Source organism: Chroicocephalus ridibundus, chromosome 17 (genome assembly GCF_963924245.1).
Source record: "Chroicocephalus ridibundus chromosome 17, bChrRid1.1, whole genome shotgun sequence".
NCBI classification, from domain to species: Eukaryota; Metazoa; Chordata; class Aves; order Charadriiformes; family Laridae; genus Chroicocephalus; species Chroicocephalus ridibundus.
In genome coordinates, this window is record NC_086300.1 from 8,597,530 (window position 1) to 8,620,322 (window position 22,793).

General features: G+C 52.2%; 2 gene segments (V, D, J or C); both read left to right on the forward strand.

The window, feature by feature from the left end:
* The first annotated feature begins 10,990 nt into the window (after window positions 1-10,990).
* Window positions 10,991-16,097, forward strand: LOC134524754 (T cell receptor alpha variable 26-2-like). The segment is given in 3 exon segments: window positions 10,991-11,042; window positions 11,805-12,085; window positions 16,077-16,097. Coding segments are annotated over 3 exon segments (354 nt in total).
* Window positions 16,098-18,144: 2,047 nt separating this feature from the next.
* On the forward strand, window positions 18,145-22,561 carry LOC134524755 (T cell receptor alpha variable 36/delta variable 7-like). The segment is given in 3 exon segments: window positions 18,145-18,201; window positions 19,091-19,386; window positions 22,304-22,561. Coding segments are annotated over 3 exon segments (603 nt in total).
* Window positions 22,562-22,793: the final 232 nt, after the last annotated feature.

The window sequence follows — 22,793 nt, forward strand, 5'->3', positions numbered from 1 at the left end:
GGAGCAGTTCCCTCCCTGCCACTGCTTGCATGGAGCTCTGAGCTCAGCCTGCCCAGCAGTGGCACCTGGGGCTGTGGTGAGGGTGGGCCTCTGCCTCCCCAGCCTGTGCTGCTGTGAAGCACATGCCAATGTGACTTTTACAGCTGTGTCTAGATCCAGGGTCTTTGGTGATGAATAGAACCCAAGAAACCTGACTTGGGCAGGACCATTGGAGGCTAAACCATAAAGAAGCCAAACCAGGTTTGTAAATGCCCTCTGCTTAGAATAGCTGGTACAGTGGCGTGAGTCCTCAGGGCAAGTAACCTATCAGCTTGTGTGCTTCTTCCCTTTCCCTGTGGCTCCACTGATGGCCACAGCTGGAGAATGAAGCTTGTGGTAGGAGGCACAACTGCTTTTCTGGTTTTGCCACATGGCCATAGTAGCCCCAGAAGGGAAGAGCCCTTCCTTGCCCCATATGTAGGCATCATCAAGTGTAAAAGACCCATCAGCCAGATGCTGAACAAGATTCTCTGGTTAAACCCTTCCTGCACTCAGCCACTGCCAGAGAGTGGTCCCACTCTTTTTCATGTCTCTTTTCCTTCTCAGGAAAACCACCAGTGCCCAACTGGGAGGAACCCCTATGTCCCCGAGCCCATGCTGGTTTTTCTCTCCAACAACTGGTAACCACATCCCAGTGATCTCATTTGCTCCCATAGGGAATGCAATGGTTGCTCATGAAGCATCATCCACTTCACCTGAGAAAGCCTAGGCTAGATTGTAGTTGTCCTAGTACTGTTGCAGGATGGCCTGCCTCTCCCAAGTGATGTGGGTCTGCTCTGACAGCCCTGTTGCAGGCTTTGAATGCCCCTGTTTATCTCAGAGGGCTTTAGGCAGTGTTGATGGGGAATTGACAGCAGCCTTTGGGGTTCGCACTCCTTTGTGTCTCAGGTCCCTTGGACACTTCAGGTCCTGCTTTTGATTGCTCTCCAGGGCTGCAGAGTGCTTCAACACTCCACAGACACAGTTCTCCCCCAAAAGCAAGGAATGACAAACAGTGATGGCTACTTGAGGACACACCCATGCTCAGGTTCTTTCTCCAGCCTCAGTGGTCTGTCGCAGGGATTTTCCCAAGTGCCCCTGAGAAAGAGAGCACAGCTGACAAGGGCGGGCATCAGCCTGTCCTTGGCACTGGTGCCTGGGTCTGGCTGCAAGTCTAGGAGCCAAGTGCCCAGGACAGGTGGACACAGGAAGATCACCTCCAGAAGCACCACTGCTTCCACAAGGGAGGCGCAGATGTTCAGTATGGATTCAGTCATCTCAATGGAGAGCTCTACACTCAGGTGAAATCAGTCCCACGCTGATCTTAAAGGTGTGTCTGCCATCTTGATGCCTCCTCCTTCTGAAGTGGTGACATGGACTCCCTTCAGTGTCCTTGTGCAGAAAGAAGAGCTTTGAGAACATGATGCCTCAAATGAAAGTTGGAAGGGGGAAAAGCAAGTGCCCTTTGGAAGTGCTGACATCCTCCCAATGAGTGTGAGGAGAGAGTTGCTGCCCAGCCAGCCTTTCACAGTTCTGCAGTTTGGGGACTTTGCCAGTCTCATTGAAGTGTTTCCACAACAAAGCCCAAAACGGGTGGCACGATGGACTGTTAAAAACTGATGTGGAGTTTCAGATGTGGAAATGTCCTGACACATCTAGCATGAAGCATAGTGATTTGCATATTTTTAATTAAATATTTAAAAATACCTTAAGATACAGGATTGAGGGATGGAGAGGGAGTGTAAATTTTGTTGACTGACTTCTGTTAGGAATAATGGCTATAGGTAGAGATACCAGACATTGCCAAATTTTCTGTTGAACCAGAGCATGATTCTCTGAAACAGCCAAGGGATTGGGACATAAATCCTTCCAGAAAATGTCAAACTAAACTGAGAAATACATGCCCATTTCCTAAAGCAGTGAGCCAGCTGCTGGGAATAATTTAGGGGGCACAGGTGAATCCCTGACAAAATGAAGCCCTTGGCAAGCTGGAATTCAAACCTGTGGGAGGACAACTCTTCCAGTGTTCTGTTGGAGAGCTGCTTCTGGATGGGATTTGTTAGCCTTTCCAAGTGGTGGTCTTTAGAGCACTGGGAGGCATTCTGAGTTTACCCAGGAGGGAACAGAGGGAGGTGGGAGGATTCAAATTCAGGTGCAGCCCAACCTAAGGTGGCTGTGAGGTGAATGAAATGGCCTCAGTGAGGAACTGGTGGCTTCTCACTACCTGTGATGCCCAGGTGCAGTTACGCTTTGGTGAGGACCTTCTGCAGGGTGGAAACCATGGGAGGGAGGGGATGAACCTCTTTGCTCCCACTGAGGCCCTTTGAAAAGTCTCTTCACTTGCTCTGGAAGGCCCACCACAGAGCTTGCTTCACATCTTTGTTCCTGAGTGTGTAAATGAAGGGGCTCAACAAAGGAGTTACAGCTGTGTGAAAGGTGTTCATGAGTTTGTTCAAATCCAGGGAGTTCTAGGCTGATGGCTTGACGCACAGGAACATGGTGGAGCCACACCAGATTGTGACAACACTGAGGTGGGTGGAGGAAGTGGAGAACACCTTTTTTTGACCATGGGCTGACATGTTTCTGAGCATGGAAAGGTGGTGTACACATAGGAGAAGAGGGTAACACACACGGGAGGCCAGCAGGCCAGTTACGCAGACAAGGAAGGTCGCTAGCTCAATGGGCAGAGAGAAACAGGCACTGCCAAGCCTCAGTTCATCCTGTTTCATACACAGCAGGCAATCCATGCCTTCCAAACACCTGTTTTTCTTCTGTTGACAAGGTGGACAAGACAGCTGGTAGACTAGACAACACACACACATACACACACTTATACAGGTCTTTATGCATCCAGAGTTAGTTGAGAAGACTCTCGCCCAAAGAGAAGCTCTCTACACTGTCCAGGATCACAACACAGGTGTTGGACTTGCATCTTCTGCAAGTCCTGTGTCCAAGGCATCAGTGTGGTTGAGGGGAGACTGATCTGCACTTGGTGGGAAGGGGAGATGCAGCTGAGTGAGAGTAATGTGCCCAGCTTCAGTCCTTCCACCCACACAGAAGCTTTCTGTCTGCTATCCATCTGTCCTCGAGTACCTTGGACATGGGGTTTCACCATGGGATGGGGGTGCTTGGAAAGCTAAGTATATGTGGGCTTATTGCTCGGTGAGGATGGCAACCTGGTGACAAATGACAGGGAAAAGGTTGACATACTGGATGTCTATTTCTCCTCAGCTTTTACTGGTATGGCTTCTCCTCAGGCCGACCAGATCCCTGCACATCCCCACAGACTCTATGGGAATGAAGCAGCACCCACAGTAGAAGAATAAGGAATTAAGGATCTTTTACTACCATATGGACAAACACAAGTTCATGGGATCACTTGGGATGCATCCAAGGGCATTCAAGGAGTGGACCAGACAGCCTCTACTCAGTCCCTGGAAGGAAGATGGAGACAATACTCTCAGGAGCCCTTTCTAAACCCATGAAAGGCAAGAAGGGGATTGGGAGCAGCTGACATGGCCTTACTGAGGGCAAATGATGCCTCACCAACCTCCTTGCTTTCCATGAGGAGTTGACAGGCACTGTGGGAAGGGGAGGGGCACTACCTAGGGTGTACCTTGATTTCATCAAGACCTTTGACTTACCCTCATGGGTGCACACACATGCACACGCATACACACAGCAAGGCATGCACACTCACAGGCATGCACACACCTTGATATGTGTACTGTTGGGGAAATTTTATTGTACCATTTGAGGCAAATTAAACACATGCTTATGCTTAGATTTTAAAAAAAAACCAAAAAAAACCCAGAACAACCAACCAACCACCAAATGATCAATCTATTGGCCAGAGTCCTACAACCATAAGCAGTTCTATACAAGGAATCTGCAAATATATGTCAGAAGCCGATTCCTTACATACACTGGCAGCAGCACCAATCCTGTGAATGGTGCAAGGCACACCTCAGCCTGGCGATGGGTCTGTCCCCCTGTTCTGCGAAAGGGGCAAAGCGGTTTTGGCAGAAGATAAACCCCCTTGCATTCCAACACTCCTCACCGAGGTGGGAGGCTATGTGCGGCTAAGTTTAAATTCTGAGTGATGCCTAATGCAGCACTATTAGTCCAATCGCGTTTAATATGTGTTAAACTTGTTATGGATACACTAATAGTGGACTGCACCTTCAGTCTAGTCGTGCTTATGAACTAGCATGGCTACTCTCAAGTCTTTGGTCATGTTCTGTGAGAAACAGAAACAACTATCTATTTAAAAAGTGCAGTTTATTTAAACAACAGATATATATGTTTTTAGGATTGCCAGTGATAAATACACTGTCTGCAAAGCACATGCAAATGAAAAGTGTTGTTACATATACATATCGCGTGACAAAGTTATAAACGATACAGCCTGGCTATAAATGTAGGAAAGACAGTCTCTAGAGAAATTGCTAAATTTCCCAAGAAAGCACTCGGTATAATCTAAGTCTTACCCAAAGGTGTCCCTATGGAGGGGAAGAGAGGCTCAGCCCGTCAACTGATCCCGGAAGTCAGTGATGGAATTCTTCTCGATGGTGTCTTCCCTGGGTATCCCCCCTCTCTTGGACTGTTTTTATACTATTTGTTATCTTCAAGGTGGAGTTTGAGTGACTTTAGTCGTACATACTTTTATTATGATTGGTGTAAAATTCTCTCACCTCACAGTTAAAGGTATAGTTTACGAGAAATTCAGGGCGCAGACTCAAGGGGGAGTGGTCGCACCTTGGAGGTAGGTAGCCTTCAGGATGGAGGTGTGTTTTGGTATTATAATGACATTATAATGAGCAAAGTTCGCACAAAGGACAGGATTTCATTAAAATTTGACAAAATGTTGGCTCCGAGTATTGAGCGGGCAGCTAATTGGCAGCTTATCTGTTTCATGCTATCATCCCATTCCCATATCTGCTATACATCATAAAGTAAAGCCGCGGAATAATTGCATCCCGCCCCATGCCTCATGTAACTTCACAAGCATCCTTATCAGGGGACCACAGATGTTGTATTCTTCATGCCAGCTGCAGCTGTTTTCTACCCCAGAAGCCTCTTAATTTTATACTTTTCCTTAATGTGTGAACAATGCTGTACTTTTGTATTTTTAGGCAATTTAGTAATTATTCTACACCCCCAGCACCAGCTCTGCTGCCCAAAGGTGGCCATTCAGCATTCCCAGTCCAGGGTTGCTACAAGACAATGCTGCAGCTGTTTCTCATCTCATCACCAAGGGAAACTGCTCTCCCTTCCAGAGAGTCCTTCTGTCTCTGCATTCCTGCTGCCAGCCACTTTATCCCCTGCTGCATTTGGGCCTTTGTGCCCTCTGTGGCAGGTCATTCCTTGGTCACAAATTACCACTGCTGAGCAGTTACAAGTTGAATTTCCCCTTCAGTGCACACACAAACTCACACACATGAGCACAACCACACACGTCAGCTGACACACACCCAAAGAGCAACTCGTTCCTGTGCAGTTATAAGGAGGTGTGTGCACACACGTTTCCAAAGGAGCCCATGTCCATAGCAACATGCATGGCCACTCCCCCCACCAACAGGTACACACAGATATTCACACACACACATGCTTATAGGTATGCATGCTCCTGCACGCATGCATTTGCATACAGATTACACGCATGCTCCTCTACACAGATGCACACACACCAAAGCACACATCTGCACACACCTACGCGCACACAATTACGTATATGCAGAGCAGTCACACACATTCATGCTCTCCTGCATGAAGGCACGTGTGTCTGCTATAACGCATACACACTCATGGACACAACTGCCCAAACAAACACAAACACACAGAACATTTGTGCACACTCATATTTGCATGTATATTACACATCTGTGTGCGAATGCAGACATGAGCACAGCCAGAGGAACATATACTTGAGCACAATCATGCACACACTCCACGGAGAAGCAGGACCCCTGACAACAGCTCTCAGCCCCTCGAGAGGACTCCAGGCAAGTCCTTCAGACCCTACAGGTAAGGAACGAATGAGTCACTGGCCAGCCCCATCACCTTTAGTGAGCTCAAGGGTTTGGCAGGGGTTCAGTCAGCTTCTTTCTCACTGTAAGAGAAGCCACAGCAGAGTCGAAGCTGTCATGTCATTCCAACGATTAAGCCTCTCCACGTCTCAGGTCTGCACGTGAAGGATAAGATAAAAACTAGAGAACATCCCCATTGCTGCAGCCCAACAAAGAATTCCCACATTACAATCAAAAAAAAAAAAAAATCCTGCAGTGTTGGAAGCTCCTGCCTGGCCTTGTTGATCTGCTCAAGGGTCTGGGCCCAGCCTCTGCCCTTGCAAAGGGAGCAGTGCCACAGTAACACACTCATGTGGCAGCAGAAGGGTATGTCTCTGGGACAAGCCAGACTCCCCTCAGGCTACAGACACTGAGGCTGGGACATCAGAAGTGATGGAGTAGTGAACCTGTCTCCAGACTCACTTGAAGGGAAATACCCTCTCTTCAAAAGGCAGAGAAAGGCAGAAGCAACATCCATTTGCAGAGCAGATGAGAACGTGGTTTGGCTACCCTGGGAATGTTCATGCATTCTTTTGATATTTTCCCCAGTTTTAATGGCTGTGCTGGCCTTTTTTCCTCTTGTGTTTTGCATGCAGGTGCAGGGGGTGTCATTGCCTGTAGCGAGAGGGTGCTGCCTGCGGAACATAAGGGTTCATTCCCACTCATGCCAATCCCTGGCCCCATTCCTGTCCCATGCTGAAGAGGGGGTGCCCCTTCCCCGGGCTTGTTTGCAGGGAAGGGGGGATGCCACCATGTTAACCCGCACCCCACCCCCGCACCATTTGCTGCCCACACCCCTTTGTGCTGCTGCACCTGCATCTCACACAGGGCCGCTGCTTCAGCTCCAAACATTCCCACGTCCACTTCAAGCATGGTACAATCAGCCAAGCACAGCACCAATTTCCCTTTTCTTTGCTCTACCCCATGTTTCTTGAAACACGTTACTACTTCAGGTGGGCTGGGACATTCAGGAAATTCCTCATCAATTTTCCAATTCACCAGGAAAACCACCTAGGCCAAGTGTCTTGTGATGGCCCCCCATGACTGTGTGTGGGGCCAGCCAGGCATTCGGTCTGTCTCTTCTTCACTATCCTTTCTCTGCAGAGGCATTTCCCACTGGGACCTGCTGACTACACCAAATATTTTGCTGCTCATTTGTTTTGATTTGCAGAATAAAATCAATCAGACTCTGAAAAGTATCCTTTAAAATGCCAGTTCTCAAACTAAGACTATGAAGAAAGAGAAGGCAGTATAGAGGATCCTATGTCCTTCGGATGCTGGAGCCCTATGTGCTGTCAAATCGGCACCTCTAATCAGGGCACAGCATGCCGTGCAGGTCCTGCCCATGAAAGGGTTACCCCATTCCAGTCCATTAAGTTTTAGAGGATTTTCGTAAAAGAAAACAGCTCTATTCATCATTTCTGCTTTGAAACAGAAACAATGTTCACATGAGAACCTCATACTTAGATAGAGGCAAGGACATGCAGGTAGTGCAATCACTGGCACCGAGCAGGAGCTGCCTACAGGCTCATCGGTTACAATCGAGTGGCTGAGTTTATCCTCTGGCCAAGGGATTTGTGCAGCACAAGACGGCTGTGAAGGCCAAGCTCTGCCTGTAGCACAGCACAGCAGAGGCCAGGGCTTTCTCAGGTTACATGGGTCACTAACTCCTTGATGTACAGTGATCTTTGGGTTAGGGTGACAGGACCCTGCCAGTTGTTTACTTCATGTGAAGATATACCAACTCTTGAACCTGCTCAGAGCAGCTTTCCCATCCTTCTTCCTTAGGGGGTAAACCAAGAGGTTGAGCAGGGGAGTAAGAAGGATGTAAAGAAGAGCCACTGCTCTGCCTAGTGACCCTTTGAAGGGACCTCCCATGTAGGTGGAGACACACGGGCCATAGAAACAGACCACAGCAGTTAAATGGGAAGCACAGATTGCGATAGCTCAGTACCTGCCTTCTGCAAAGCAGAACCCTAGCATGATTAAAATCACTGTGAAAAAAGAGCAACCTCTGTCAACAATGCCCTTAGTTTGACGTGTAAAACCCACATGGATCCTGTGCCCTTTTCCCACCATTACAATATCTCCTCACTTGCCCAGCCAAACTAGAGTTCACGACAAGAGCCAGTAGCAGGGCTCTGGCAGTGCTTTGGCCAAAGGGCTTCCTCATCTCTCAGAAGAAACACCATCTCTCCCTCTTTTATAAGGACAATTGCAGACGGTATCATCATTGTGAAGAATTACTTAGCTCCAGTTAATCCAGCCTCAATGCATTCAGCAGCACGTGTGACATTTCCCAGCTACTCCTGCCAATGCCTACCCTCCATGGCTCCTGGATTGGGCCGTGGAGGGGAGAGGAAGGTGGAGTAGCAGCTATGGGCCATCCCAAGGCTGTTCCCTGCTTTATCACTCCTGCCATTTGCAGAGCAACTCATCTTCTCGAGGCCCACACTGACTGCCTGACAGCCCAGCAAATTTCCAGCCATAGCAAGAGGAACGCCCTTCTCCAAGAGCTCATGGGGTTGCTGACACCTCCAGGCCTCCTGCCTTCCTGGGGCATTTGTGGGCAGAGATATCAGACTGATGGTCACTGTCAGCAGAGCAGCTCAGGCTATCTTCCTCTGCTTCAAGGTTTGCTGCCCAAAAATAGGAGCCACTGAAGGCTGTCCCAATCTCCCACTCCTCTGCAAATGGTGACAGGTCTCCTTGTGCCCTCACCCCTTTCCACCCCAGAGCAACAACCTTCTCCTTTGGTAGCTTGGAGAATGTCCACAGAGGGAAGGACACCATGGAGGCCAGGCTTGAATGCAGCAGAACTTTAATGAGTCCAAAGAGGGAAACAAAGTCACTCCAGGTGGGGGCCGCAAGTTCATGGAGCCCTGGCAGCCACGGAAACTCTGCGGTCCTTAACCACAGAGAAGTTCTTGCACGATGTCTGTCTGCCTGCCCCATAGAGGAAGAGGAGACAGAAGGTACCCACCAGGCTGGCATTAGTGGGACCATGCTGCAAAGGGGAACCAAAGCAAATACAGAAAATGGAGAGAAAAGCAAAGCTCTTCAGCTACACCAAAAACACATCCTAAATCTTGATCCCTTGCCCAGCATCATGTTCTGCGTTGCTCGAGGTGTCTCCCTGGGGCTTTCCCAGCATCTTTATCAGAGGAGGCACCTTCTGCCATAGTAGCGTCTGGAAATGCCAGAGAGGTCACAGCACCCAGAGGTGATGGGCACTCCATCACAGCTGAGGATGCTGCCAACAGCAGCGGAGGTGGAGGATCCCACAACGGTGTTCTGTGGGAAGGAGCTGAGGATGGGGCCAGGCAGGGTCACCACCACAGCAGGAGGCTCAATGACGACGGTGGAGTTCTGGCACTGCCTGACACAGGGCTCATTGCAGCTGTTGGCCAGAGGTGTTGGGCCACAGGGCCGGCAGGGCAGGCACTGGTTGTAGCAGGACATGTCTCGAGTGTGGATATGCACCTGGGAGAGGATCAGGGAGGAAGAGAGCATAAGGGTGGGTGAGGAGCAGCCTGTTAGAAAAAGAGCCACGACCACTTCTGGGTGGGGAGCTGGAATCTTGGCCAGGAGACACACAGTTTTCATCACCCTATATTGAGCAGCCTGGCCTGGAGTGACTCTCTCCTAGTCTGTAGACCAAAAGCCCCTCTGCCACATCCCAGCCTCTCTCTACCCTTCTCCACACTTCCCTCTAGCATGACAAGAACATGTAAACCACAAGACAGGAGAAAGCCAAGATCAGATGAGAGGTCCATTGAGGAGAGATCTCAATTTGGAAGAGAAGGAGAAGGAACTGCAGACTCACCTGGTTCCCAAGGAGTAGGAGGCCAGAGAAGTGGATGAGAGAGCAGGGACTTGGGCTGGCTTTTATACCTGCCCTTCATTGCCGCAGCACCAGAGGCACCCTTTGCAGAGGTAACAATTTTTGCACAAGCTCATCTTGAATGCAAACCATCGCAGCTAATGATATGGGCTGTGCTTTGGTTTCAACACTGCTGCCTTTTCATTTCCAGGTTTGTTCCATGCCCATTCACCTGTGAAGGCTTCCTGTGATCACTGGGATGGAAGGCCCCAGGATTTCCAGGGCAGGAATGCAGCAGCGCATGTGGAAGAGTCAGCTCAAGTGCTGTATGGTTCCAGGGCAGGAAAGACACGTCAGCTTGGGTCACCTGTTGGGGCTGTTTGAATTGTTGTTCTCAGGACAGATCTTCAGCCAGCCTCAGCTGGCAGCCCATGGGCCCCTGTGCAGGAGGACCTGCCATGTCCTTCTCTTTCCCTCGCTCCTCAGCTCACCCTGGTGGTCACTTGATGTTGCTTCCCCAGATGTTGCACTGCCAGATTATGATCCCTTCCTGCCTACCACTGCTCCTTTCCCAGGGGTCCTCAGCATGGTTCACAGTGTGCCTATGTGTGTTCTTGTGTTTTGTGTAACTGTAAATAACCAGGTTTTTGTGACTATATACAGGAGCACAAACTTGTGCATGATTCTATGCCAGTGTGCCTGAGCCTCTCTGTGTCTCTTTTTGTGTGTCACACATCAACAGGGCATGTGCTGGTTATGGCAGGGATACTGTCCACTGCCCTGTCCATGAGCAACAGAGAGCTGCAGGTTCGCAGGGTCAGAAGGATCCCGAGTGCAGCGGAGTGGTGATGGCACCAGCCTGCTGCAGATGTGTGGTGGGAAACTGGTACCCGTGCGGAGCCCCTGAGCGCTCTGAGCCCGGGCGAGCCCCCGAGCGACACCGGCGAAGGGCTGAGCCCCGGGGCGGAGCTGGCGGCGGCGCAGGAGAGGAGAGGAGGCGGCGGAGAGGAGGCGGCGCGGCCGGAGCAGAGAGCCGGGGCTGGCGGGGGGCAGCGAGGCGCGAGCGGCGGGATGCGGCGGGATGCGGCGGTGCCGGGGCGCAGGGCTGGCAGGGCTGGCCGCGCTGCTGCTGGGTGCGTGGGGCTGGCGGCGGTGGATGGGGCCAGGGCTGTGCCCGGTGGGTTCCCCGGGGAGCCCAGCGCCAACTCTTCCCTCTCCTTCTTCAGCCTGTCTTTCCCGCTCCTGTCTCTGCCATCTTTTGTGCCCCTTTTTTGCCCCTCTCCTATTTTCATGCACCCTTTCCTTCCCCTGTGCATTCCGCAGTCCTAATTGGCCTCAATATAGCCCTCTCTCCTTCAGTGTAACAAGCCCTCTCCCTGTCTACTCTTCCTCTCTTCCCTCACTGATTTTCTGACCCATCTCTCCATGCAACTACCATCCCTAACCCCTCTTCCTGCTCCCTGAGGTCCCTTTCTCTTCTTACCCTCTGCTTCCTTCATACATGAAGGCACAAGGTTGCTTTCTGCATCGTGCCATACATCCACTCATCCCCCTGTGCATTCACCTTTTATACTTCTGAATTCATCCCTCCATCCTTCACTGTAACACACTCACCTTTCCTGTCCTTCTGCCTCTCATCATTCATCCATCCATCCATGCACCTGACTTTCCTTCTGTCTCTCCAGGCATCGTTTGCAATTTCCCTCCCAGACTGCTCCCCTTGTTCCACACACACCAGGATCACTCTCCATCCCTTTTGATGAGCTCCCTGTCCCCAGTTGTGCCAGTCTGTCTCTGTCACACTGCCACTCTTTGTAGTGATTTCTTGGGGAAAAGAGCCATCAGAGCTGGGCGACCATTCTTGATTTTTGGCCTTTCCTTCTCTTTCTTGGCAGTGGCTGTGGGAAGAGCCCAGGTGCTGCAGGAGCCGTCGGCACAGACCCCCGAGGGCACCGGCATCAACATCAACTGCTCGCACCCCAGCATTCAGGGGGACGTGAACGTTCAATGGTACCGTCACCTTCCAGACCAGGCACCGCATCATATTGTAACGGGTGTCACTGGAGATAAACCAGTGCGGGACCCGCCGGGGCGGCTGTGGGTGTCGGCAGAGCGCCGCTCCAGCGCCCTGTGGCTCGCCCGGCCCCGGCGCGGGGACGCGGCGGTGTATTACTGCGCCCTGGGAGACACGGGGAGAGGAGCCGGGGCTGCGGCCGGGCAGGAACCGGCGCGGGCGGGGCCGGGCGTGTGTGTCGGGGCCGGGGGGACAGCCCCGGGCGGGCCCGCCAGGGGGGGATGCCGCTCCGCCCGCCGGGGCCGCCTCGCCCCAACGGGCCACAACTGGCCCCCCGCCCCGGACCGCCTCCCTCGCCCCACCGGCCACGGAAGCGCCAACCCCGCACTCCCAGCGGGACGCACACAGAAATCCCCCGCCACACTGCCGCCGCCGCCGGGGCAGGAATGGCGCCCGGAGCGCTGGCCGTGTCCGGCGGGGCCCGGCAAGGAGCGATGGCAGCCGCCGGCCCCGCTGGCGCCCGGCCGGGAGCAGCGCCTTTCTGCTCCGCACAGGGCGGCGGGCGGCAGAGATCCTCCTGCCCACGGGCAGCCGCCCAGCCCTCGCTCCTGCCGCACGGACCGCCCAGTGCTGACATGGAACATACAGGGCCTCTTCTCGGCCTTTTGACTTTCCCCACGAGGATGCCGAGGGAGCCCTGAGCAGCTGCTTTCATCTGCTCTGCAACCACGGGGACTCCAGGGCAGAGTTTACCAATGCCAAATGGTCCTTAGGAAAGGACAACCAGAAGGGGTTTCACAGTTCGTTCCCCTGTAAAAGCTCAGATATACAATGGAAAACTGAGTCCGCCAGCTACAGAATTTCCCAGAGCTTTCAAAATATTCCTGCTAGCCTTACAAAGTCGTTGCATGTGTTCAGGAGTTGAAGCTCCCCAGCAGCAGGAGAAAGGCGTGTCGAGGTCAGAGGCACCTTCAAGCGCTTCCCACAGAGGTTCAGTGGTGAGACCATGAGCTTGTTTGACAGGATTCAGCACCTTTGGATTTGAGGCCCAGGAGACAGGGTAAACTGCTTAGCCTGGACACACTGAGCGCAGCCTCAAGGCATGCCAGGTTCCTCCTGGAGGAGTGAGTCAGAAAGGGATTTGCTGAGTTGCCCTCAGGGGCTGGAGGTCTGAGGGGAGTGAGAGCTGGCAGGAGCCTCTGGCAAGAGACTGTGGGCTCCAGCCAGTCCCTGGGGAACCCTGTGTGGCTCGAGCAGCTGACAGAGGTGGTCAAACCCATAGGCAGAGGCTTCCAAGGCACAGAGGGAAGGATCAGCCCTGCTCCCTGTTCCAGCTGGACTTGAGAAATGTGTTTCCAGGCAACTCGGCAGGTGACAAACAAGGTAGAGCAACAGGCATGGCCAGGTCAGTACACGCATCATGGTCACATGGGATTGGCCCCTCTCACCTCTTTCTCCATCTGTCTTCCCATGCTTGCTCCTGGCCAAATTGCCTTGATCCTTCCCTTTCACTGTCTCTGCTGCTTCTCTTAAGCATCCCGTGTCATGCACAATCCAGAATTCATCCACAAGGCATTTTATTGCCTTGTATGCAAAAACACCCCTGAGTTTAGAAGATGATCCTCTTTTCTCACCCTTCTGGAGGGAGTCATCCCCAGGCAAAGAAGTAACCAGAATACCTGAAGGGATGGGGAATAGATGTCTGTGATGAAGATGATTGTGCCAGATGTCTTCAGCACACCTGATGTCTCAGGTGGTGTGCCTGACTCTGGGTGGGATATTTGTAGGAGATGCTCTTTCCAGGGACGTTTATTTCCCTTGAAGGGCCTCATCCGTGGCCGGGGAAGAAGGCCAATAATATGCCTATGGGGACAGGGAGACAGGCACCCGTTTCCTGTTGCGTTTTGGCTGCTCCTGGTTCTACCTCCTTTCAGCTAGTGCCAAGGGAAAATGAGCGCATTGCGGGCTACAAAAGGGCCTGTCTCCAACCCCAGGAGAGGTGGGTGCAGGCCCCTGTCTCCAGCTGGTCACTGGAAGGCAGGAGAAGTTCACCACGGACACTCCTCCCGTGTTTGGGGCCGTTTGTCTGGTTGTGATCTCCAGAAGGAGCAAAAAGCAGGAAAACAGCCTGCAGCCTCCTGTTGCCCGACAGGAGACTGTTTGATAAGACAAGAAGGTAAAGGGGGTAGGACGGGTGAGGTTATGTCCCTCCAGATGCTGTGAATCCTGAGTTATGGAGCATGAGGCGGAGATCAAGGTGGGCCTAGGCACACAGTGCAAATTTTGCCCATGCTGAGATTCATTTTAGGCATTGTCATCTCTGGAGTTTTCATGGCATTCCCTTACAAATAAACCACTCCCACTTTCTGCTGTTCAGCAAAAGAAAGCACAGCATTTCACTTCTAGATCTAGGCGAGGATGTGTTTCACAGAATCACAGAATTTCAGAGTTGGAAGGGACCTCTAGATATCATCTAGTCCAACTCCCCTGCTAAAGCAGGATTGCCTAGAGCACATTACTCAGAACTGCATCCAGGCTTGGAAGTCTCCAGAGGAGGGGACTCCACAACCTCCGTGGGCAGCCTATTCCAGTGCTCTGTCACCCTCACCGTAAAGAAGTTTTTTCTCATATTTGATCAGAACTTCCTATGTTCCAGCTTGTGCCCGTTACCCCTCATCCTGTTATTGGGAACCCCTGAAAAGAGCCTGGCACCATCCTCCTTCAACCCACCCTTTAGATATGTATGCCATAATAAGGTCTCCCCGCAGCCTTCTCTTCTCCAGGCTAAAGAGTCCCAGCTCTCTCAGCCTTTCCTTAGAAGGGAGATGCTCCAATCCCTCACTCATCTTTGTTGCCCTATGCTGGACTCTCTCCAGTAGTTCCATGTCTCTCTTGAACTGGGGAGCCCAGAACTGGACGCATTATCCCAGTTCTGGCCTCACCAGTGCAGAGGAGAGGGGGAGAATGACCTCCCTTGACCTGCTGGCCGCGCTCTTCCCTGTGGAGCCCAGAGGAGCCCAGAATTCTGCTGGCCTTCTTGGCAGCAAGGGCACATTGCTTGCTCATGGATAATTTACTGTCTACCAAGACCCCCAGATCCTTTTCTCCAGAACTGCTTTCCGGCAGGTCCACCTCTAACCTATATTGGTGCCTGACATTCTTCCTCCCCAGGTGCAGGCCCCTACACTTGTCCTTGTTGAACCTCATTACGTTCTTCTCTGCCCAGCTCTCCAGCCTGTCTAGGTCACACTGGATGGCAGCACGGCTATCTATCTGGGGTGTCAGTCACCCCAACAAGTTTGGTATCATCAGTGAACTTGCTGAGGATACACTCTGTCCCCTCCTCCAGGTCGTTGATGAGCACGTTAAACAATACTGGTCCAAGTATTGACCCCTGGGGGACACCACTGGTTATGGGCCTCCAACTCAACCCTGCTCCATTAATCGCAACCCTCTGGGTCCTGTTACACAGCCAGCTCTCAATCCACCTCACTGTCCCCTCATCTAGTCTACACTTCCTCGGTTTCCTAAGGAGGATGTTACGAGAGACAGTGTCAAAAGCCTTGCTGAAGTCAAGGTAGATGACACCTGCTGCTCTCCCCTCATCCAGCCAACCAGTTATAACATCATAGATGGCTATGAGATTGGTCAAGCGTGATTTACCCTTGGTAAATCCATGTCGGCCACTTCCAATAACTTCCTGCTCCTGAACGTGCTTGGATATGACATCCAGAATGAGTCGCTCCATTACCTTCCCAGGGACGGAGGTGAGACTAACCGGTCTGTAGTTCCCTGAGTCGTCCTTCTTGCCCTTTTTGAAGACTGGAGTGATATTGGCCTTCCTCTGGTCCTCAGGCACCTCTCCTGTTCTCCATGACCTTTCAAAGATGATGGAGAGTGGCCAAGCAATGACATGTGCCAGCTCTCTCAGCACTCGCGGGTGCATTTCGTCAGGGCCCACAGACTTATGGATGTCCAGTTTGGCCAAGTGGTCTCTAACCTGATTTTCCCCTACTGGGGAAAACTCCTCCTCTCTCCAGACCTTCCCCCTTGCCTCCAGGGCCTGGGATTCATGAGGGACAGCTTCAGCAGTGAAGACTCAAGCAAAGGCGGCATTCAGTAGCTCTGCCTTCTCTGTGTCTTCCACCCCTAGGGCGCCCACCTCATTCGTTAGTGGGCCTACATTTTCCCTAGCATTCCTTTTTCTATTGATATACTGAAAGAACCTCTTCCTGTTATCTTTAACTTCGGTGGCCAAGACGAGTTCTGCTTGAGCTTTGGCCCTTCTAATTTTCGCCCTGCGTGGCTTATCTACATCTCGGCATTTTTCTTAAGTAGACAACCCCCTTGTCCAAAGATCATAAACTTTCCTTTGTTTCTTGTGTCGTGGTTTGGCCTCAGACGGCAACAAAGAACCACGCGCCACTCGCTCGAGTCTTCCCAATACAGGAAGAATCAGAAGAAAAAGGCAAGACTCTTGGGTTGAGACAAAGGCAGTTTAACAGAACAGCAAAGGGAACAAGCAAACACCAACAATAACACGGATAGAGGAATATACAAACACGATGACGGAACCCCTGCTCCCAGCCGCTCACCAACCAGACCCTGGACACACCAGCCCGATCCAAGCAGCAAATTCCTGCCCCCTCCCTCAGCAGCTCAGGGTGGGCATGGCTCACATGGCATGGAATACCAGGAAAAATTAACCCTATCCCTGCCGGAACCAGGACATCCTGAGGTCCAGCCAAAGCTCTCTATTTAGCCAGCCTGGTCTACTTCCCTGTCTGGTCATTTTTTGGGGCTTGGGGATGGCCTTCTCCTGTGCTTTTAAGAGTTCCTCTTTGAAGTAAGACCAGCCTTCCCCGGCACTTTTGCCCTTCAGGACTGTCCCCCAAGGCACACTCTCAGCCATGCTCCTAAGCAGGCCTAAGTCCGCCCTTCGGAAATCTAAGGTGGCAGTTCTGCTGGCTCCCCGCCTTGCTTCACCGAGAACTGAAAATTCTATCATTTCATGATCACTCTGCCCAGGATGACCTCCAATCTTTACATCCCCTATGAGACCTTCTCTGTTAACAAGCAGCAGGTCCAGTGGGGCACTTTCCCTAGTCAGCTCCCTCAGCAGCTGCGTTAGGAAGTTGTCTTCCACGCACTCCAGGAACCTCCGGGCCTGTTCCCTCTCTGCTGTGTTATATTTCCAGCAGACATCTGGGAAGTTGAAGTCCCCATGTTTGTGGCAGTGTTGCCAAGTTTGCCAAGTGATATATACAGCTCAGCATAGCACAGGTCGGGGCCTACTCAGGTCAGGTTAACTTAACGACAATGAGCAGTTGGTTCTCTCTGCCGTGAGTGGTGCATGGGATCACTCTGGACTTCACGTGGAAAGGTGGTGGGAGAAGGAGTCCCCACCTGCAGTACCCCCACCCCTTCACGTGCCCTTTCAGCTGTGGGTGCAGGGCTGCCCTATCCACAGCCCTCGCAGTGCAGCACTCCAATGGGTGCCCCATGTTCTCCCTCGGAGTGGGGGTGACCCACCCATCTTCATCCTGCTCCCTGCTGACCCCTCACCCTTTCCCTAGAGTAGAAGTAGGTTGTCCTTGTCATCTCTGGGTTTGTGACATCTAAGAGCAGTTCTGGATCCCACCAGAACAGGACACGGCCAGAAGCCTGGGGCTGCTGCACAGGAGGGTTCCTTTCCTAACTGGGGGAATTTGGGGGAGAGGCATTGTTCCCAAGCAGATGAGGAAAGAAAGGGGAGAAGTGAGAGAAACAGAAGAGAATTCTGTTCCCAAAAGAAACAACAACATCCTACACAACTGAGGAGCACAGAGAGAAAATATGAAACCTCATTGAGGAGTAAAGCCCTAACGTCACAAATGGCCCAGCAGTGCGTGTGCAGAAGAGCAGGGGATTGTAACTGGGGAGGTGGGGACTGTACTGTGAGCTCACTGGGAACAGCCTCTTCCCACCACTGGGACACGCAGAGCCCCCAGGGACACAAAACATGGACAGGCTGAGAATGCCACTGGCTGAGGGAGCCACAGGTGTTGCTGCTGGAGGAGGGAGAAACCCAGAAGCAGCATCTGAGGCACAGGAAGAACAGACCTCTGCTCTTCCCCGCTTCTTCCTTTGCTCCCCCAACAGCGTTGTTTCCGGCAGCTCTGTTATCTCGGGGCTGGGAGGGGATTTTCTGACTCTCTCTCACTCCACAAAGAGGCGGGTTGATGTCGACATGCACCTCGGATCTCTCATCCTCACGGCCTTCCTGGGGCAACTGCTGGGTAAGTCCTGGTTTTCTATAAATGCATCCTTCTTCCCCCAAGGAAACCCTTGCCAGCCTGATCAGGATCATGCAGAGAACTACTCTTGAATTACAGGAAAACACTGTGAAATACCAGCTCACATTTGTGGTTTTGCATCTCTTTTCTCAAGATGCTCTTACTGTTTGAAAGGAGAGAGGAGAGACACCTCAGACCTCTTCTGCTGCTCTTCTCTCACCTTCAATGCCTTTCTCTCTGCCTCTCTCTTCTGATCCACCTGCTCTCACCACAGGAGATCTCGGCGCTCTCTCTCACTCTCACATGTCTCCCTTTCCAGTGCAAATTAGTAGATCCTGTCAAAGCTCTTACAGGGACTTTAAAGCTCTCATCCCACTGACTTTAACTGGGTGTCCCATTCTGCCTCCTGGCTGGCACATGTCTGCCGTGGCTTCCACTTTTCTCCTGGATGTTGACACAGCCAGGGATCCCTCTTTTCAAGCTCACCATTGTATATACTCAGGGAGCTGGGAGCCCTCGGAGATGGGATGGATGGGGAAGCAGGGTGAATCTTTTTGCCGTAGCTGCATGGGCCCCTTTACCTGCTGGAGGGTTGCTGGTCCCAGCACATGAAGGTCAGGCATGACAGACTGTTCCCTGCTCCACTGAGCAGCAGGAACAGGAGCAGGCAGGAGGAGAAGGGACACAGCTCAGCTCTCCTCAGGGTCCACGTTGGGCTTAAGAGCCCGGAACTGCTGCCCAAAAGTACTCTCCACCTGGCTTTCCCCCTGCCTTTAGGATTTTCCTGCAGGGCAATGGACAAGGAGCATTCTCTACAAGGGTTTTTTATCCACTCCTGGTTTGCTTCCCAAAGCCATTCCCTGACGAGCTGCCGACCTTCACTTCCTTCCAGGCACCATGGGACAGACCACTGTCACCCAGCAAGAAGCACAAGTCACAGTGAAGCAGGGAGACACCTTCCAGACAACATGCACATACCAGACCTCCTACTTTCAAGGCTTGCTCTGGTACCAGCAGAGGAAAGGCCAAGGTCCCCAGCTGGTCTCCCATCAGGCAACTGCTGGCCGCAAGCCCAGTGGCCGTCTCACCACCGTGCTGAACACCATGGAGAAATACAGCCTCCTGCAGCTGGAGGAAGTCGAGCTCTCTGACAGTGCCTTGTACCTCTGTGCTGTGCAAGACACAGTGGTGCAGGGAGCTTCCTTGGCTGTGCAAGAACCCAGGGGAGGGAGGAGATGTGTCTGTGCAAGGCTGAGGGTGAGGGAAGGGGCCTTCATGTGTCCTCTGGCAGTGCTGCTTCCCCGGTGCAACCACAACTCTGCAGTCCAACATCCAAGGGCCTTTGCATTTACATATTAGCATTTTTTTCATCTTGACCACTATTAATAACCACAGCACATACATCCTCCCTCACAGCAACTGAGTTTGTCTTCTCTCAATATGGAGGCACCTTAAAATTGGTTCCATTGTTTTATTTCCCTCTTGAACTTCAGCCATGGCAGTTGATGTAAAGCGATGCTGTACCTTTTCCTTCTCCTGTCTGCATGACTAACGATAGAACAAAACAAATGCAGACAAAGTAAAGCTCAACCCAGGCAAACGCCAGCATGGGGTATCCTTGGGCCCTCATTGCCCTGTGCTCTTTGGGAAGACAGCCCCAGCCTCAGCCTCATATTAGCAGGTGTCTCCTCTACTCCCCTGGTAGAAACAAAGAACACATGACACTCTCCATGGGGTGTTTGTCATCTCCTGCAGGGACACCTTGCTGTCTGGGACCAGCCTCCTCAGCTCCTATGCAAGACGCAAGGCTGCAGCAAAGGACTGTGTGTCTCCTGACAGCCCAGCTTCCCGCAGGCTGCAAATGCTGAGTTCTGCACACAGAAAAGAGGTTCAGTTAATGAAGATTCTCCCAGGTGTAGTTGTAGGGAAATGCATTCTCTCCAAAGGCCAAAAAAACCCACTTTAAATAACATCTGAGAGGAAAAGGAGATTTTGTATCAGCGTATCAGCACTTCAGTTCACATGTCTGTGTGGAACTGGTTGCCTCCTCTCTCAGCAGCTTTTCCTCCCTCCCCTCTTGGGCTTTGCTTGTGAGGAGTTGGAAGATGTGCAGGATCAGAAAGAGGGTTGCGTCTCTGCTGCCAGATCAACCCTTGAGCAACGCCTTGGGCAGAGGCGTTTCAGCAGGCCCAGCACTTTCCTGCAACACTTCAGTAGGTCCCCTTCCACAGTGGGAAAGTGCTCTCCAACCCCTCTGTGGGTAAAAGCAGGAATTTGGAAAGCCTCTGGCCACCCTTGGGACACTTAGGCAGCAGCCCCAGCCTCTCTTCCTGCCATGCCTCTCTCCTGCTTCCCTCTTCCCTCTGCACAGGAATTGTGTGAGACTGCAAGGTCATCTTCTCCCGTTCTGGCTCCCAGCAAAACTCCCGGCAGACTATGGAACACCCAACCCCAAGAGGAGTCTGTGAGCCTCCCACCTGCTTGCTGCAGTGCCCAGGCTGGACGCTGCTGATCAGGCTCCCCAACCACACGACATACTCAAGAGGGCATTTCTAGGGAGAGACAAAGCCAGGCAGGCCACTGGCTCTGGAGGAGCCTTCCTCCCTTCCCAGGAGCAGTGCCTTAAAGGGGGCCACGCACTGTGTCCCACACTCCCCTTCCTCTGAGGACAGTGAAGAATCCCCTTTTCCCTCCACTCTGCTCACCCGAGACTAACACCTTGCTCACTGCGCGCTTGCCAGAGTGTCCACACAGGGAAGGACAACACAGAGAAAGAGGCGGGGATGCAGCAGAACTTTCATACCCCAAAGGATGAAAACAACGTTCCTTCAAGCAGAGGGTCACCCTGGAGAGAACACCAGGAACAGTGGAGCTTTAGTGCCCTTTGCCTGTAGCAGAGTTCCTGCAGGGCATCCCTCAGCTTGCCCTGAGGAGGGAGAGGTGCAGCACGTTCCCCCCTAGGCTGGCCTGGGCAGACTAAAGAGGACCAGAAGCCAACATGAGAGGAGAGGGAAAGGGGAGAGCAGCAGGAAGCAAAGGTAGACATGAGCCATGCTTTCAGCCTTCCTTTGCAAGGAGAATGGGAGATGTTCAATCTCTCCAAAAGGGAATGACCAGGAGCTCCATCCTCCCTTCATTCACATGTCAGCACACATATAAACGCACGTGCATGCACACCCAGTTACACAGGACCCCCTGCACATGCACACACATTCACCCCCCCAGATTGTCAGCACATAAGCGTTCCCTTACATACTCGCACTTGCATGTACGTATATATGCAAGCTCCTGTACAAACACACAGATGTATGTGCTTGTCTCCATGAACGTATGCCCACAGACACACACACACACACACTGACAACACACACACGCACTTGCTCACCTGCAAAAACATGCGTGGACACAAACACACGCACAGACACATGGAGAAATGCCCTTGTTCACACACATCGGCAGACACACACTCTCACACACGTGCATTTGCAAATACCCGCACAAATGCAAACACAGAGGCACAAATATGCCCCCAGGCACAGACAGATGCATATGCACATGAGGAAGCCCAGCCTCCCCCCACACTCTGAGAAGCAGGACTCCACGGGCAGTTCTCTGCCCCTGTGACCCTGACAACTTCAGGCAAGTCCGTGTGTGAGAGACAAAGTCAAAGCTCAAGACCATCCCTATTGCTGCAGCTCCAGACATTCTCCACTTTACAAGTCAAAATGATCCTGAAGTTTTGCAAGCTCTGGCCCATCCCTGGTTGATTGCTGTAGGGCAGTTGTGGAGGTCTGGGACCAGTTCCAGCTGCAGCGCTGGGAGAGGTGCTGCCCTGACATGCTCACATGGCAGCAAATGTTGTGTGTGGGGGCAGCCTGCAGCTGCAAATGCTGGGGCTGGGACACCAGAGAGGAAGCTGGCCTGATGAAGTTGCCTTAAGATAAATACCATCTCTTCAAAAGACAAACTAATATTAATTAGCAGGTGGCATCAGGAGGAGATTTCAAGCTGTCTGAGCCAAGCCCTGACATCTGTCAGTGAACGTGGCTCATTGGAGCTCAGGGAGCTGCTCTGCTGAGGTGACCATCTCCTCTTCTGCTTTTAGCACTGGAGCAGCCGGGAGAGCCAGAGGAGTGGTGGCAGAAGGCTGTGCCCAGCACTGCACAGGCACCGGGAGGACAAGCCTTGTGCCCGGAGAGGCTCTCAGAAAGGCTGGCATTCAGTTCCCCCCAACTGGGACCTGCCTCCCGTGGAAGGAGTCCCTCTCCCAGCTGTGGTCTGCAAGGGCAGCATCAGGAAGCAAGGTGCCAGCCAGACGAGTTTGTTAGAAATCTTCTCAGAAAGCGGCTGCAGCATTGCTTAGGCTAAATCATCTGCTTCTGTCGTTAGCCACAGGGCAGCCATAATAGATATGTACAATGTGTGTAAAAAGCACACCTATGTCAGGATTTTCCGTTGTTGGATGTTGAGCGTGGCAGTGGCTGCTCTGGTGGACCATTATGCCTTGTCCTGTCACTACAGGCCCTCATAAAAAGCCCTTCTCCATCCTATAACCCCACTTAATATATTGACATGCAGCAATGAGGTCTCACTGG